This window comes from Manihot esculenta, chromosome 3 (assembly GCF_001659605.2).
Source record: "Manihot esculenta cultivar AM560-2 chromosome 3, M.esculenta_v8, whole genome shotgun sequence".
Taxonomy (NCBI): domain Eukaryota; kingdom Viridiplantae; phylum Streptophyta; class Magnoliopsida; order Malpighiales; family Euphorbiaceae; genus Manihot; species Manihot esculenta.
Genome location: NC_035163.2, coordinates 29,804,439 through 29,821,613, shown reverse-complemented (window position 1 = coordinate 29,821,613; position 17,175 = coordinate 29,804,439). Strand labels below are relative to the sequence as shown.

The 17,175-nt window shown below is 30.8% G+C and overlaps 1 protein-coding gene across 1 annotated transcript; it reads right to left on the bottom strand.

Moving 5' to 3' along the window:
• Positions 1-7,592: 7,592 nt before the first annotated feature.
• LOC110610725 (protein IQ-DOMAIN 19) lies at positions 7,593-10,114 on the bottom strand. The gene is made up of 4 exons (XM_021750779.1): positions 9,299-10,114; positions 8,955-9,191; positions 8,157-8,840; positions 7,593-8,041 (listed from the first exon to the last, which is right to left on the bottom strand). The coding sequence occupies exons 1-4, from the start codon at positions 9,746-9,748 to the stop codon at positions 8,021-8,023; spliced, it is 1,392 nt and encodes a 463-aa protein (XP_021606471.1). The 5' UTR covers positions 9,749-10,114; the 3' UTR covers positions 7,593-8,020.
• Positions 10,115-17,175: the final 7,061 nt, after the last annotated feature.

Genomic DNA, 17,175 nt, shown 5'->3' with positions numbered 1-17,175 from the left:
TTGGCGGAATAACACTTTTTTGTCAGAGCAAAACTAATTCAAATAACTTTTTAAATTTATTTTTTATTTAATTTAAAATATTAATTTAAATTATTTAATAATTTTTATTAATTATTTTATAAATTTATTAATTTTTTTATAAACAATGGTACAATATACTTTTTTACTCATAAAATTTTATAATGCTTTTTTCTTAGAGTTTAATTTTCTTTTTAAGGAAAAAAACTTTTTAATGAATGTGCAAATTAATAGCAATTAGAGGTAACAAAATTTTTATAGGTATTATTAAGATATAAAATTTCATAAAATTAAATATATAAATAATTAACATAAATTATAAATGTAAATTAAATTATTAAGAGATGTCAAGGAATCATATTTCGTGATAAATGTATCTGAATAAATTGAGAAATTTTAGATTCTACTCCTCCGATTCTCGAATTGCCATTTCAAAAAAAAATCAATCTAATTTTTTTATACTACCAATTAAACATTCAAACAGTAAAACAACACAGGAGTCCTACACAAAAAAATCTATAATTACAATAAAATCAGAGAAAACAAAAATGGAAAAATAAGAAAAAAATGAGTGATTATAAAAGAGGAGAACAAGAGAGAGAAGAGTGATAATTTCTAGAGAAAATGAGGAGAGCCGATAACACACTTCTTTCATTAAGCATAATTTCTAGGAGATATATTTTACTTTGAATTGGCTGAAAACTAAATAACATTTTCAGAATATTATACACTCTTTTTAGAAAAACTTGTTCCTAAATTCTAAAAGAATTTTCATGAGTTATAAATCTGTGTACTCACCCACTGCTCCTATCAAATCAGGTTGACATGAAAGGGGTGAGTTTAAATTCAAGATTGGAGTCTTGAAAACTGAAAGAGAATGTTAAATGGAACACACTTGTCTTCATGCTGCATCTTCTTCTTTCCGCTCTTTGTCTCATCGTTTTCTTTTAACATTATATCTAAGTAAAATTTTGAAGTTAATTTCCCTTTATTCATCACTGCAATTTTCTCCTTCTCGACCCACTTCAATAAATAAGGGTTTCTGCTGATTAGTGATTAAAATACATAGTGATTAATTAGTCACATTGTGGTTTTAAAGTTTTATTCTTTGGCATTGAGACTTCAACCCCTTTTCAAAATTGCACTCATTTCTTCCTAACCCCACTACGGTAGTGTAGTAGTTGATGACACTGTGGACACATGGTTACTCATGAAACTAGAATTTTTTTTAAATCTGGGGAAACTGTTACTAAATCAACCCACATGATTTGAAAACTTAGTGGGAATTAAGTATTATTTATAGAAGCAATATTAGAAAAAAGGAATAAGGATATTGAAATGCTTCTTTCTTAAACTAATGTTTCTGGTCCACAGAAGGGTTGGAAAGTGTATGTGGTAATCATGATGAGTTCACTCAAGATCAATTAATTCTTGATCCTCCTGAAAAAAAGATGGCAAAGTTAGGCAATTTCCTATACAAAATAGGCAGGGTTGAAAATATTTAAATGGTAATGATAGAGCTACGAGTCGCAATTTGGATAGTTTAGCACTTCACTATATAAAACCTTAGGTTTCGATATTAATTGTGATTTGATACCCTCTGATTAATAGATTTTAAAAAATGTTTCTCAATATAATAACTCAAAAATAATACTATATGAAAATTCCTTAAATCTCATGGGTTTTTTGTCAATTTAGGGGCAAGAGACTTTTTATTTGTATATTTAAAATTAAGATAAAAATATTTGCAGATTTGGAGTTGGGATGATAGGTGGCAGCCGAAAAACTTGTTTGACGTCTGTTTGATAGGCGCCAGAGTCTGGCGCCACTTTAAGTGGCGCGAGATCATTATTTTTTAATTTTTTAATTTTTTAATTTTTAAAATGGTTTGACGCGTTTGTGAGTGGCACCAGACCTTGATTTTTTTTTTTAAATTTTTTTAATTATTAGAATATTATAATTATATTAATTAATATATTATTTTTATATTATATTAACTTAATAATTATATTTTTTATTAGAATAAATTTTTTATAATATATTTTATTAATTTTAATATATTTTTATAATAATATTCTAATTAAATAATATTAATTATAAATTTATTTAACTGTTATTAAATATATATATATATAAGAAAGATTGAATTAAATAATTAATAAAAAATAAATTAATTAATTAATTAATATGAATATTTAAAATTATAAAAATTAAATTTATTTTTATTGGACTGTAGTCGTACGTAATCACAAAATAATATTAATGGTCCTAATATTTTAGAGAGTTATGAAATATAATATAAAAAATTTATTATAATAAAAAATATAATATAAAAAATTTAATTATTATATAAAAAAAATATAATATAAATAAAATTATTAAATTAACATTATATAAAAATAATATATTAATTAATTAATATAATTATAATACTTTAATAATAAAAAATTAAATCATGGCCTCACCTCTTACAAATAAAATAAAAAAATAAATAATGGAAAAAATAAATAATAGCTTAGATTGGGACAATTTATTTATTTTTTTAATTATTAATATATTATAATAAAATAATTATATTATATTAATTTAAAAATATTATTTATATTATATTTTTATAATAATAAATATTTTTTTATAATTTTAATATATTAATATTTGATAAATTATAAAATTAATATTATGTTGTGATTAGAGATATAAAAACAATTCGATTGCGATTAGATATATAAAAATAATTTAATACTATTGTATATATTTATTCAATATTTTTTATTATTTTAATAAATTAATATAGTAATACTATTTTATTATTTTAATAAATTAATACAGTAATACTGTGATTAAATAGTATCAGTAATTTTTTAATCACATAATAATGTTATTTTATAACTCTACAAATTATTAAAATCAGTTATAAATAATTATTATATTTAAAATATTTTTAATATATAAAAGTATTATAAAAATTAATAACAAACGGACTATATATATAAAAATATTTAAACGCATAAAATATTTAAAATTATTATATTATTTAAATTATTTATAATTTATCAAAGAGAAATAAATAAATTAATTAATTTAATCGTATGATAAATTAATTAATGGTATAATTTTATTTTATTTAAATATTAATATATTTTTATATATTAATATTTGATATATTTTATTATTAATATTTAAACTAAAAATATTACTGACTCTATATAATTTTAGTATTATAAAATTAATATTATTCTGTGATTATGTACGGCCGTACAGTCTAATAAAAATAAATTTAATTTTTATAATTTTAAATATTTATATTAATTTATTAATTTTTTTTATTTTTTATTAATTATTTAATTCAATGTTTTTATATATATTTAATACTAAGTAAATAAATTTATAATTAATATTTTTAATTATAATATTATTATAAAAACATATTAAAATTAATAAAATATATTATAAAATATTATTATAATAAAAAATATAATATATTAATTAATATAATTATAATATTTTAATAATTAAAAAAATTTTAAAAAAAATCAAGGCCTGACGCGCCAGGCCATTCTCTAAAAACAAAAAAAGAAAATAATGACATGGCATCACTGTGAGTGCTGCCATACCATTCTAAAAAATAAAAAATATAATTAAATAATTAAATAATAGTCTGAGCCATTTAAAGTGTCAGGGCTCTGTTGCTTGTTTGACAGGCGCCAAACAAGTTTTTCGACTGCCACCTGTCACTCCAACTCTAAATTCGCAAATATTTCTATCCTATCTCTAAATACATAAATAAAAAGTCTTCCTGCCTAAATTGACAAAAAGCCGTAGCAATAGGTTGATGTACGAAAGACAGGCATATGGACATAAACTCATGACTAATTAAGGTACAAGATTATTTGCATTAGATCGTGGAAAGCGCTGTCTTGATCATCACCACATATTTATACTCAATGACAAGAACTGGTAACTCATTGTTGCCCTAGGGCATGATGAGTCTTTGAATAATTTTATGATTCCTTTGATGTAGAACTTCAAATTAAAGAGAATAATATAATTGTCTATTTCTTATTAGATTGTTGTATTACGTGATATCACCGTTTCACTATAAATATATATAATTTTTCTTTTAAATTAATAGAAAATTAGAGAATAAAAATCAGTCATTTTTATTAATTATATTGTTGAGTGCATCTTCACTTTATATTTCCCATACTGCTCCCTCAGATATAACCTCACAGTATACTATGCATATATATATATATATAACCCAGAAAATGCTTGCTTGCTTGCTTGCTAGAAGAACCTGCACCAGGAAAATCTATTTCTATCTACAAACAAACCCAACAAATTCTGGATCATATTGTAGCTTTTTATCACTCCACTCATCCAGTGGGTTCTCTTTATAATCATTAATCAGAATTGTATGGAACATTCTCTAAAATGAGTCAAATGTAATTAATTTAGTATTCTACAGGTTGTATCTCACTAAAATAATTACAATAATTGAGGGAAGAGAAGGCATATGTAACAGTGGAAGACACTGATATTTCTTGCTAAATGGGAGACCCAAAGAAAACAAAACAGAATGGCAACTTCATATGCTACATGCAATGATCCTTCCTTTTTCTAGTTTCCTCTCGCATCTTCGTCAACTGCCGACCACCCACTCAAAACAATTTCGTGACTCATGTCTAATAATTGTTTTCTTGTTTTGTTCTATGAAATATTCCTTTCAAACAGATTTCCTTCACCTAGTCAAACCCAATTTAGAAATATCACTCCAATTACATAAAACTTTCAATAATACGAAGATAAGTCATTTTTGGTTTTTCATCTGTTATTTTTCCATCGCAATCTATAAAAAATTTTATTCGCAATTAGAAATTAAGTAAATCTTGCCACTGCTCCTTACGCTTAATGTTCATAATATATAATTTTTAAAAAATGATTATAGTATTTAATGAGTTTTATTTTAATTAGGGTGAAATTTATCTTTAAGTTAAGAATAACATTGAGTTAGTGCATGAACATGGAATTAAATACAAAGAATATAATCATAGCTTATAAAAATTAAAAGTTTTCGTCTGTGTGATGAAAACGGGATCCTGATACATCCATCTTGGAAGAAAAAGCTAGCATACATAAAATCGATAGGAGAGGAAAAATGATTGGCAAAAGAATTTACTATTAAGGTGGTGCAATGTCTTCACTCAAACTCCTCATCAGGGATGGTGTGGTTGACTTGCTCAAATAATTGAAGAGCTAGTGGGATTGGCGACTTTTCATTCTCTTCCTGCTTGCTTTCCCTTCTTTTTCATTTTATTCCCTTTCCAAAAGTCCAGTGACAATGAGATTTTGAAGGTATCTTTGCTCTCTAAGACCCATCCGCAGGTAACTTAGATATTGGTTATTAATTATTATAAAGAATCCATTATAAGTAATGAAATAATGAAACTATATATACCAGTTGGATTATACAGAATTCATTATAAGTAATGAAATAATGAAACTGTAGTACATATATACCAGTTGAATAACACACTGCTATTGCTATCATACAGAATCGTATGTATGAACGAACTACTTCTTTTTCCATCGTTAGGCGGCTATTTAATTCTTTCCGGCATTCGTGCTAACATGGTTCTGGAGATGAAGGAGTCTGTTCTCCACTGACCCATCAAGTCAAGTGAATGGAAATCCTTCTTTGTTGGGTTCGAGACCTGTTCTGCTCGATCTATCCTAACGTGGCCTAGACTGCGTGTTAGAGAACATGCTTGCATATTGAACTCTGATAGAATTATATCCTAACTTTCATACATGAACTCGACTGCAGCTTAAATAGTAAAAATTTAGCGATTATAAAATAGTTCGTGTGTATAACTATTAAATATTAAAAATTTATACAGAATTTATTATGATTAATTAATATAATAAAACTGTTGTCTATATATAATGATTATAGGATAAAAATTCAAGATCTCTGTAATTTTGAAGATATTTTAACATTGTTTAGTGAAAATTCATTAGGGAATTAATTTCTGGTTTTAAATGAGTGAGGCGGACCAATTTGGAGTAAGTGTTGAGTGGGCTTGATAGAAAACGCTTTTGACTCATGGTTCAATTTCTGCAATGGGTAATGGGCCAATTTGGAGTGAAACAGCAGTGAATTGGACTGAGCTGTCGGCTGACCAGCTGATCTAGATGGGTTGCCTTTGCCATCCACAGCCAATTTGAAGCCCGCCGTTAGTCCTAACATCGTACACAAATTTTTAGTTTGAAAGTTCGATAATACAAGCCGTATTTGCTGAAGTAGAGCTATGTGAGGTTCTTTCGGCTGACTCATATCGTTTTGCTTCAATTTCATTCCTCACCATCTATTTGTCATAATTCATTTTCTTAAAAATTAAATAAATTTTTAAAAAAATATTATTAAAAAAAAAATCATTTGAGGTGATTTAAAATTTAAAAACAAAATTTATGATACAAATGAACAATAAATTAGAGTATTTATGACTTTTTTTGATAAAAATATAGCTAGTTTTTACTTAATTATTATGATTTTTTATAAGTTAGTGTGCTCAAGAGATTTTAATTTTGGTTTCTGTTATTTAGCCTATTATTAATTCAATTGATGACATAAAATTTAAGGACTTTAGGTTTTATTTAGGTCGATTATAAATTTCACATGAAGAAATATATTCTAATATGATTTTATGTTGAAATTTTACAGCCTTTCACTTAAACAAAAACTTAAATCTTCAATCATTTCAAATGCATACCTACCTTAAAGAATCCTAGAGGCATTACACCAAGTTTTAAATTAATCATGTGATGCTGATCCCGGCAATTTCCCTAACCTTGTGAATTGATACATTGCCAGTGTAACGTGAAACAGCCGGGTCCGAACTGGCCCAAATAACTTTTGGACTCATTTTTCACTTGGCTCAAAACGGTCCCGCTAAATTTTGCGACGTCCTCGTCGCAACTAAATCCATTAGGATTGCTAACCAGGACCGGACCCTTAGGTATTGTGGTTCGCTAGTACCTCGGGCGGCTCCACCTCGTCTTTCACGGGTAGCCCTTTCCTCGCAGGCCCACTAGCCGCTAGAATTTGTCTGACCCAGGGTGGCTCTGATACCAATTGAAACAGCCGGGCCCGAACTGACCCAAATAACTTTTGGACCCATTTTTCACTTGGCTCAAAATGGTTAACCCAAGCTATTTAGCAGTTATGTGCTAGCTATTATATACAAATCAATTTTCTTTCAATCTTCCGATGTGGGACGGTCACCGCTGCCGCCAAGCAGGCAGCTGACCGTTACATAACGTCCAGCTGCTTAAGGGTGAGAAGATTTTCCACGTCCACAATGTACAAGAATAAGGAATAATATATAGTAATTAACGCGAAAAAATGAGTTGAAAAGTAACTGGTTCATTAACCTCCATTTGATTTAAGCAGAAAAGATTTGACCTTTTGTGGAAATTGGAATTCATATTATTTATTTCTCAAAACATTGTGGAATCCTGCTTTTGTGTTCCTTTGGTATGGAGACTATGGTGATTCTGGTCTCTGGAAAGTATTTTTAGAAGCTTTTCATGACATGCATATAATATATGTAAGATAGGAATCTTGCTGTCCTCAGTCCCTCACTTTAAAACAAATTTAAAAATAAAAATAAAAATGAAAAGTTGCAGGATTAACAAACAATCAGCCTGAGAAAAATTCACAAACAAATAAATTTCTGCTCCTGTGTTCCTGAACCTTCTTTGTGATGCCTGTTTGCACTATGCTTCTCCTTAGGAACACATTTATCCAAATCATGGAGAAAAGAGAGGAGATTTTCTACATAGGTGGAGAGCAATGCTAGAGCGAAGGAGGATTGAGAAGTTGTCAGAAATCCTCTGGCAGCTCTGTGTTCAACTTATTGATGCCTTTGATATTTCTCACTGAAACTTGAATAATTTATTGTGTTTCTTCTCTTCTACAATGGTGGAGAACTGTGCATTGTTAGTACCTATTTCCATGAACCTGCAGAGTCAAAACACACAGAGCATGCAATCAGTCACATATATATTCACTTTCTTCATTGTGTTTGCCCTGGTTTGAAATTGATTACTATGATTTGAAGTTGATTTATACTCACATCAAAACCAACAAGAGTTCTGCAGTAAGTGGCGTTTGTGAGCACTGTGCTGCTGGATCCGCATTCACTATTAAGTGATACTGTTGATCTGTCGAGTTTAATCGACCATGGGTATTGGTAATTCTGAGCTGTGGCCCCAACATGTGAAGATGAGCGCTGCATCCGCACGGCCCTTGGGATATTCCTTCCTTCCACTGATGCCCTCCTCCGGCTTGGTTGCCGCTCAAATGAGTCCGGCCTTTGTTTCGGTGCACTCTGTGACCGAACCTTGGCTTTGGAAGATTCTGTGTTTGCCATGTAATTTGGAAATAATGGGTAGTCATAGGATAATGGTTCTGCATAGTCTGGTCGCGGAAAAGCAAATGGAATTTTTGATGGATCAGGTTTTGAAACTGCAGAGTCATATTGGGGGCTGCTTTGTGCTGTGTTGCAGTAGTCCTCAAAATGACCACTGTAGCCTCTGGGGCTCATGTCGGTCGGAGCTGACGGAGCTGGAGACACTTGGCAATTTTCCGGCTTTGGATATGCACGATTTGTTGTTGCGTAATATGTGACAGATCTAGGCTCTACTCGTTCTGCTTGTGGTGATTGTAAGCAGCTAGTTCTGCTCTTTGTGCTTCCCTTTGATTGTCCAAGATCCATCTCCACAATCTTGATGTTCTCCTCCATGCCTCTATCAACGTCCTACATGAATCAAAAGCCGTATTATATTCATCCATACTGGATTCAAGCACCCATCTGTCTAGATATGGGATATAGAATAATGAATTTGAAATTTCAATGGAGGACACTAATTACATAATTTGTGTGCATGAATCTGTTCTCCTGTATTGATTTTCTGTGGACTGATTGTCTCTGACTAGCAGGTTTTGTTTCTTCAGTCACCCTGATCCTCTGAGCCCGAGCTCTAGCCTGTACAGTCACCAATGCCTGCATGCACCGGAGTGTAGCAGTGGCCTGTTTCCTCACCAGGTAACCCCTCACCACGGCCTGCAACTTGACTAGTCCTTTCAATGCACGTAATGCTTTTCTTGCCTATTTAACAAGGAAAACAAAACACTTCACAATATTATCAAGCTTTCATCTTCAACAATATCATTTTAATTGCCTAATTACGGATCAAAAAATCGAGAATTGCATACCAAATAAGAACGGTAGACGGACTGAATCTTTATGGCAGCAGCCTCTTCAATGGCGCTGGTTCTCCCAGGGGCAGTTGCAGTTAGACGGATCACAGCAGCTACAGCCTGAGCAGCTGCCACAGCTGCATCAGCAGCGGCAGCTGTAGCAGCTGCCATTGCCATTGCATGCTTCTTCTGCTCATTTTCTGAATCCAATGTAGCCTGAGCCGCTGGTTGTGGTGGCGCAATTGCTTCTGTAAAATTCATGTCCCTAGGAGCTGCTGCTGTGGCTGAAGATCTGCGAAAACTCCATCTTTTTTCTTTTGGAGGAGTCGGTGGGATTGAAACTGGAGTCGCAGCATTCTCAATACCAGTTGCTGAATTCTGATTGGTTCTACATTTTTCTTTCTCCTTCTCCTTGTCTTTCTTTCCTGTCAAGAAACTTCGAAGCCATTTGCCTGTTTTCCCCATCTCTATCTAATCCTTCTAATTAAGCTGTCATAGTATCACAGCAAAAGAATGCAAAGAAAGAAACAAATAAGATGCAGATCAATCCCTGTCTATATTTCATAAGTAGCTCTCATCACCATAATGGTCCATCCACAACCTAATTGCAAACTTTTTATGGACAGCCTAATCTTACTGTTTCATCAATATTCCTTCCTTGCTCTAACTACCAATTCCAAACCATGACATGGTTCTTTGTGTAATATTTATTATGTAAATGCCTGCCAGAAAAAAGAGAAGCTGAGAGGAAGCTCCCAGTTGAATCAAGCAACTTGCCATCCTCCTGGGCAGAGATTCTTTGCCCTTGATGTAATATCTAAACTACTCATTTTGTCCTTGGCAGTTAAGACTCACTTTATATGGCTAGCAAGGGCGTTAATGTAATTGAAAGTTGCATGTTCTGTTAATGATATAATGTGAGATAGGAGGGCCCAGAAAGCATGTGAAAATGGGTGAATGAACATGCAGAATCCGTGTAAAATACTCATTTCAGGATTCAGTGTAGGGGTCGGTGCTTGTCCACTTGAGGTCTATTTCTGGGGTCATGGATTTTAGAACCAGTATGCACGTGCTTATCTTATCTTAGCTGGTGGATTCTTCTTCAGCACTGTCTTTTGAGTCAAGTTTCTTCTTCATGATCCCAAACTCCCAAGTGAAGATGGCCTTCATTCTTTGATTCCAATACTCTAAATGAAGTCATCTTCCTTCCCTTATTTCAATCATTTTCCATCACCAAAAGGGTAGGGGTCCATCTGCTTTTATCATGATGCTGATGACTGATGAGTGTAGAGCAGTTGATGGGGTGACAGAACAATTAATATCAGAATTATGACATATAGCTGCTGCTTAATTTTATTAAAAAATTGTCAATGACCACCACCTCTATCAGCACAGATTGTTTAAGTCCTGGAAACTTCAGCATTTTCAGAAATAAAACAGCTCCAAGTTATGAATCTGTAAATTTTGTCTCAATCCATAGAAAAGAAATTGGGAAACCTATAAACGTTGTATTAATGGGATTGAACCTAATTGGTGGTTAAGACATGATAACATTCTGTTAATGATAATTTTTAGACATTATTAAAAAAAATTACTAATGATGAAAGGATTAGTTGGCAATCACATGGCGTGTTTTACATGCTTCCCTCTTTGACAAGGTGTTTGGTTCTGGGGAAACATCAATCGTGCTGGATTTTGTCTATTTTCCTTTTTTGTAAGAACTCTAATCTCTATTATCTCAAATTAACAAGTAATATTAACCTGTTGACGTTGGTATTAATTCTTAATTATTGATTATGCACTTAATAATACAAGGAATAATAGATCATACACGTATAAGTTGGCTATTTTTTTAAAAAAATCTAATTAATTAATTTTGATATCTTTAAGGTGGGTCCAGTAGAGATTGCTATGCTTTGTCTCAAGTGGATGCTAATAATGTAAGAACAGTCCACATCCTCTCAAAGACATTCTGTATTTATATGATTGATAATTATATTAACATACAAGTTGATTACGTAATTAATTATTATTAGTCAGAAGGGAGTTTAATTGTTACAAAAGAGAATGTGTTTGAAAAGATGAAATTGGAAATTTGTTTGGAAGCTCCCAATTCTCACCGAATGTAAAAGGTTTTTTTCAATTATTGAAGATGGAATTTTCACTCTTTTTGTTGGTATATGTAGCTTCTTTCCCTTTTGTCTAAGGATTTATTTTAGTATATAGTTTTCATACAATCTATAAGAGGATCACACCATTCTCTTTTCAAGGGGCCCATCAATCATTTCAGATTAAAAAAAAAATCCCAATGTAATCCTGAAGTTGAAGAAATTCAGTAAATGATTAGCTGATCATAAAATCAAGTATTGTTTAATTTATTTTACTTTATATATTAAATAATAAAAATGGTGTTATGCTTATATATAGAAAAAAAGTAAAAGAAAAAAAAAAGTATATAAATCACTCAAACATTTTGGTTAATTTTATGAAGGAATTATTTTTTATGGTATGAATAAATGAAAACCAAAGTTCAAACAATGCGCGAGTTTCGAAGACACGTGACGTTAACCTTTTTAACTGCCACATCCAAATCCCGCAGAAGAAAGTTTCCATTTTTAAAGGATACTATCATTCCCCAGTTTCAATATCCAGCACCTCCAAAATTCTTAGAAATGCATCTACTTCACTCACCATCTCTCTCTGTGTGTTTTCAGAGATGGCTTAGGCTAGCTCTCGTTGCGCTGCTTCTCTTGGGAACCCTTCTTTGTTTTTGTTCATTTTCATTTGCCAATGCCTTGATAGGTTTTAAGGTTTGAGGTCCATCTCTTCTCCTTTGATATTCATTGTTTTTATTTTAATTTTTGCTCTTGCTGATGGTATTTCCAGAAAAGCTGAATGTGGAAAAGGAACCTGCAAGCCATCACATAACAGCATTTGAATGAATATGAAGCAGACTCACTCCGGCGCCATCATGATCATCATCTCAAGTTTCTCGCTTGCGTGGTACCCAGCTACTCTCTGTCTCCTTGGTTATGTTCTCCAAGTTTGATTCACGTTGATTTTTTTTTTTTAATTGCAATTCTTTGCACAAAAGCCCAAAAGAGAAAGAAATAATAATAAGAGCCCAAGACCTGAATACTCGATTCTCATCGAACCCAGCAAACTCTTGAGCTTTCTGTTTTAAAGCCCACTCCCGATGGATATGCAGGCCCAAGCTAGGCTTTTATACAGCAGATATTATCCATAATGGACTCATTCAGTATCTTTGGAAATTTGTTAACGAGTCCTGAATAGTCAAATCAAAATTCAGCAGACTGAAAACCCACATCCTATCTGTCTCAATTACTAATTTCTCTCTGCCACGCACGTCCACCAATCAATCATCCATCATCAAAACCCTCCTTAAAAAGCTTCCCCCTGGAAAGCTCATCTTAATAGCTAAAATGTCTCATCCAAAACATTATCTCTGCGCCACTTATCACCCCCTTTCAGTACGGCGCCTTAACCGGCGGCGTACAGCGCTTCGTATTGGGTTTTATTTCTGTAGCCACATTAGTTTTATGGACCCTTGACAGCTTTTCTGTTTTATATTAATCTCTTAATTAAAATAAGACCAACACCAAAGAATTTGTATGAAATGAATTTATTTGCCTTCACTGCATAATTTACTTTTGAATTTATCCATTTTCTTTTTTCTTACAAAAAGCTTTGCGCTTATTGTTTCAAATTCCCCACAAATGGCTGCATTCATTTCTTTTAAGTCCTAAAGCGACCTTTGGTTCATTTCAGGACAGGACTTCCATTATTATCGCCCCCTTCGTCCCACACTGCCTCTGATTTAAAATTGAAATCCAATTAAAATTAATCAGAATGGAATTGGTTAAAATTGATTTGAAAATTTGATGAAATTAAAATAAAAATTTAAATAGTTTTTATTTGGGCTTTTTTGGGTAAAAGTGATCCATTTGGGAGTTATTGGAACTTGGAGCTACGTCTACAATGTCCAAGACCGTGAGAGAAGTCACATTCTTTGATAGATGCTGCCTTTCACCAAACCACAAATACATGGTGGCTGTGTCGGTGCTGACCCAATTCATGTCTATGCACCACACCACTTTCTCCCTATAAATAAGTATAAAAGCTTTAATAGAGTTTTTACCCAATAAATTTTTTAAAATTTATTATTTACTCTATATCAGAATTTAATTGTTTTATTGTGGGGAAAGCACATGATTTTCCCAGGGTGAAATTAGCGGCATATGCATGATCGGATGCTAACTGAGGATGGACAGCCAAGGACCTGTCATATCAATGTCGTTTTAAGGCATCCCACAATGAACATACTCAGTGTTAATGGTAGCTGACAAGCAATTAGATAGGTGGAAGATGAGATTGATGGTGGTGGTGTTGATTTAATCAAAGATTCCACTTATATTGAATTTGAAATCTTAATGAAGATTGTGAATATCTTGCTCAAGTGGGTAGGGAAATATGGGATAATCTTATTAGAGAATTGGCTGTTTATTTCACTTAATCATCTTCAAATACTAGGGACTTCCTGTCATCCCCACAAACTTGTGCTTGTTTTGCAATTTCAATGGCTCATACCACTCTTGATGGTATAGCATGCCAATATTGATGTCCCATATCACCATGTTTGCAATTTTATTTTTTTATTTCTGAAATTTATTATAATCTAAAATAAACACTTATTATTAAATTATTAATCGCATGACATAATAATTTGGGAGATCATATTAAAATTTGAAAGTGGGTATCTTTACATTAATAATTTTCTTTCTCATTAACATAAAATAATGATAATTACTAGTAATTCTCATTAAAAATTAAAAAAGAAAAATAAAGATTCAAGTGGAGTGTAGGGATGCTTGATTAATTTGAGGAAACGTAGGGTTACAAAGGGTACACGTAGTATCTGAGTTTAATGATGATAGTGAGATACTTCTGCCCTACCAACCATGGCACCCAGTTTTTTTTAAAAAAAAATCCAAGTTAATTTTACAATCTAGTAATTTTTTTTAATTTCCACGTATGTAAATAATTTTTATGAATATAAATTAGTACAATAATTGAAAACTGGCTTATAGGTCAAATATTTACTATAGATATACAAGTAAGAGATGCCAAAAAGAGAATTTAATGCGGAAAATGACAAATGGGTAAACATGATTTGGGGACAAAGAAAGCAACTATAGGGCCATCTTCATTTAATATAGAATGACTACCCACCCCATCCTCTATTTATGGACCCTCCTCTCTTTATATTTCTGTTATGCTATCAATTTTTATATATGTTTATGCCCTTTTCAACCATATCTATATACATTAACTACACTACCTTTAGCCTAAAAATTATTTTAATTATTTTTCATTTATATTTCAAAAGAGATGTTGAAAAAAAATATCACTAAATTAATTAAAAAATTTTTTTAAAAAAAAGGGAATTGAATGGATAAGATGTAGTTGTTGATTGAATGAGGAAGTACTTGTCCTAATAGAGAAATCTAACCATGGTTATGAGTCCAATTCATCAACATCACAATTAAGAAACAAACTCTCAGGTTTGTCCCTTAAAGAAAAAAAAAAAAAAGGTTGATTCAGTAAGTTATATTCAGATAGCAGCTTGTTGCTTGTTGCTAGCCTTTCCTTTTGCTTTTTTTTTTATTATTATTATTTTGCCATTTTAATAGATCTTAGTATTTCTTGTAAAGTGATATTTGCTGCGTATCAAACTATATTATTTTCATTTTTTTTTTCACTTTCTATAAATTTAAACGTGTTGCATTTATTTTAAAAAATTTTAAAAATTATATTTACATTTAAACTCCAATTGCAAAATATATCATGAAATATTAATTTTTATAATATATATTTTCATCTGAATACCAAATTTAAATAAAATTTTCTCACCTTTTATTATGTAACTTATAAATTATTACTGGTTTATTATTTTAATGGACACAATCCTCCATACAGTTGTTGCAGGTTATGTTTTCATTTTCAATGCGAGGCATAGTGACATTTTTATTTTCGCAGGAACAGAAGATTGTTGGAATTTGGTTGGATCTAAGAACAAGTACAAACATTCTCTGTTCTTTCCATAAATTGCTCCCACTTATTTCACCATTAATTTTCCTTTCATTTTGTCAAACTCTTGCAGAAAATCTCATCCTTCTGTTTAACTATAAATATGCTCAATCTTTTTCTAATATCAAAATTATTAAAATAAAAGCTGTGAATTGGAGGGCTCAAAGAGCAAGAGAGGGAGATGATGACGTAGACAGGCAATAGCAGCACGCGCAAAATTACCCCCGAGAAAAAAGAGTAAAAGGAAAAAGATTGCCAGAGCTTGCTTTGTTTGTTGCAGTTTTTACTGTAATTGTTTGTCTGTGTCAGAAAAAGCCAGGCCCTCAGGCTTTGCTTCAACTGCAAACACCTTCACATTTGCTTCCTCTGCACCTGCGCTACTCCTGATCCTCCATTATTTCCACCACCATCCTCCTCCTGCTCGGAATGTGTTTGTGTTAATTACACAACCAAACCCCTGAAATCAGTCCTGGTGTTTCTATGTTTGGTGACAGATTAATTATTGTGTTTTCGTCCACAATCATATGCTGCAAATATTTCACCAATTCTGCAGATAAATTTATTTCTTTTTTTCTTTCATTTTGATTTTATTTGAGATTGAAAATAACATTTTAATGTTTAATGATAGTAATTGATAATTTTAAGAATGCCACTAACATTTAAGAAATAAATGATTGTCTAGAACTATCTATTTCATTGGATGAAAAATATAAAAATTAATATTTAATTAAAAAGAGAAAAAAATCATTAGCTGATTTCTTGACAACTTTTAAGTTTTTAAAATATTTATTAAAATTTACGTTATTTAAAATAATTTTAATTTCTTTATCTAATTAAGTGTAATTTAATGCAAATTATGGATTAAGATATTCTATAGAAATGGATGAGATTTCTATCTTTCATATATAATAATTAGCTTACGAAAAAGAATTAAACAATTGAAAAATAAAAAATTAAGAAAGTCGAGTAAAAGAAAAAGTGTTTTTTGAGTAGGGTTTTAAATTCAAACAATTTATTTTTTTAATTTTTTTTAAAAATTAAATTAAATTAAAATAAATAAAAAATTGAACTAAATTTCTAAATATATTCGATTATATAATTTTTTTTTCTATTCGAATCGAATAATACTCCCATCATCAGGAGAATGCATAGCTTGTAACTTTATATTAATTCATTTCTTTACTTTTTAAAAAATTATCAACCCAAAATGCTCTCATTTTGTTTTTTATTTGTCAAAAATATAATTTCATAGAATATCTTCAGAAGGTCTAAAGAGATGATCGCTCACAAAAAATAATTGAAATTGAGATAAAAGATTTGCATTAAACCTATGAACCACACCGGACCACAGCATTAAAATTCTATTAATTTTACATCCTTATTGTGCTTCAAGCTTTGCAGTTTTATTAATTATTAATATTTTAATTTTTTGTGTTTTATTTTTTTTTTTCAATTTATTTTCCCCACAAATTCAAACCATTTCGTTCAAATGAAATGAAATATGTTGTTATTCATAAATATTTTTCATGGTTTAGTGAGAGATAAAATATTAAAATAATTAAATTACTTTCATATCCTAAATACTGTAGAGGCTAAATTATTTTTCACCCTTTTAACTTTGCCAAAAATTTTGTACCTCTTCGTAAACGGCTTCTTCTCTCCACTTGCTTTTCTTCTCAAAATATCTCTCTATCTAATATTTCCCCACATGGGAACCATTAGCAGTCATCCTCTTAAACTTGTACCTACTTCTCGAGCTTTGGGGCATTGAGAGTTTCTTTTCG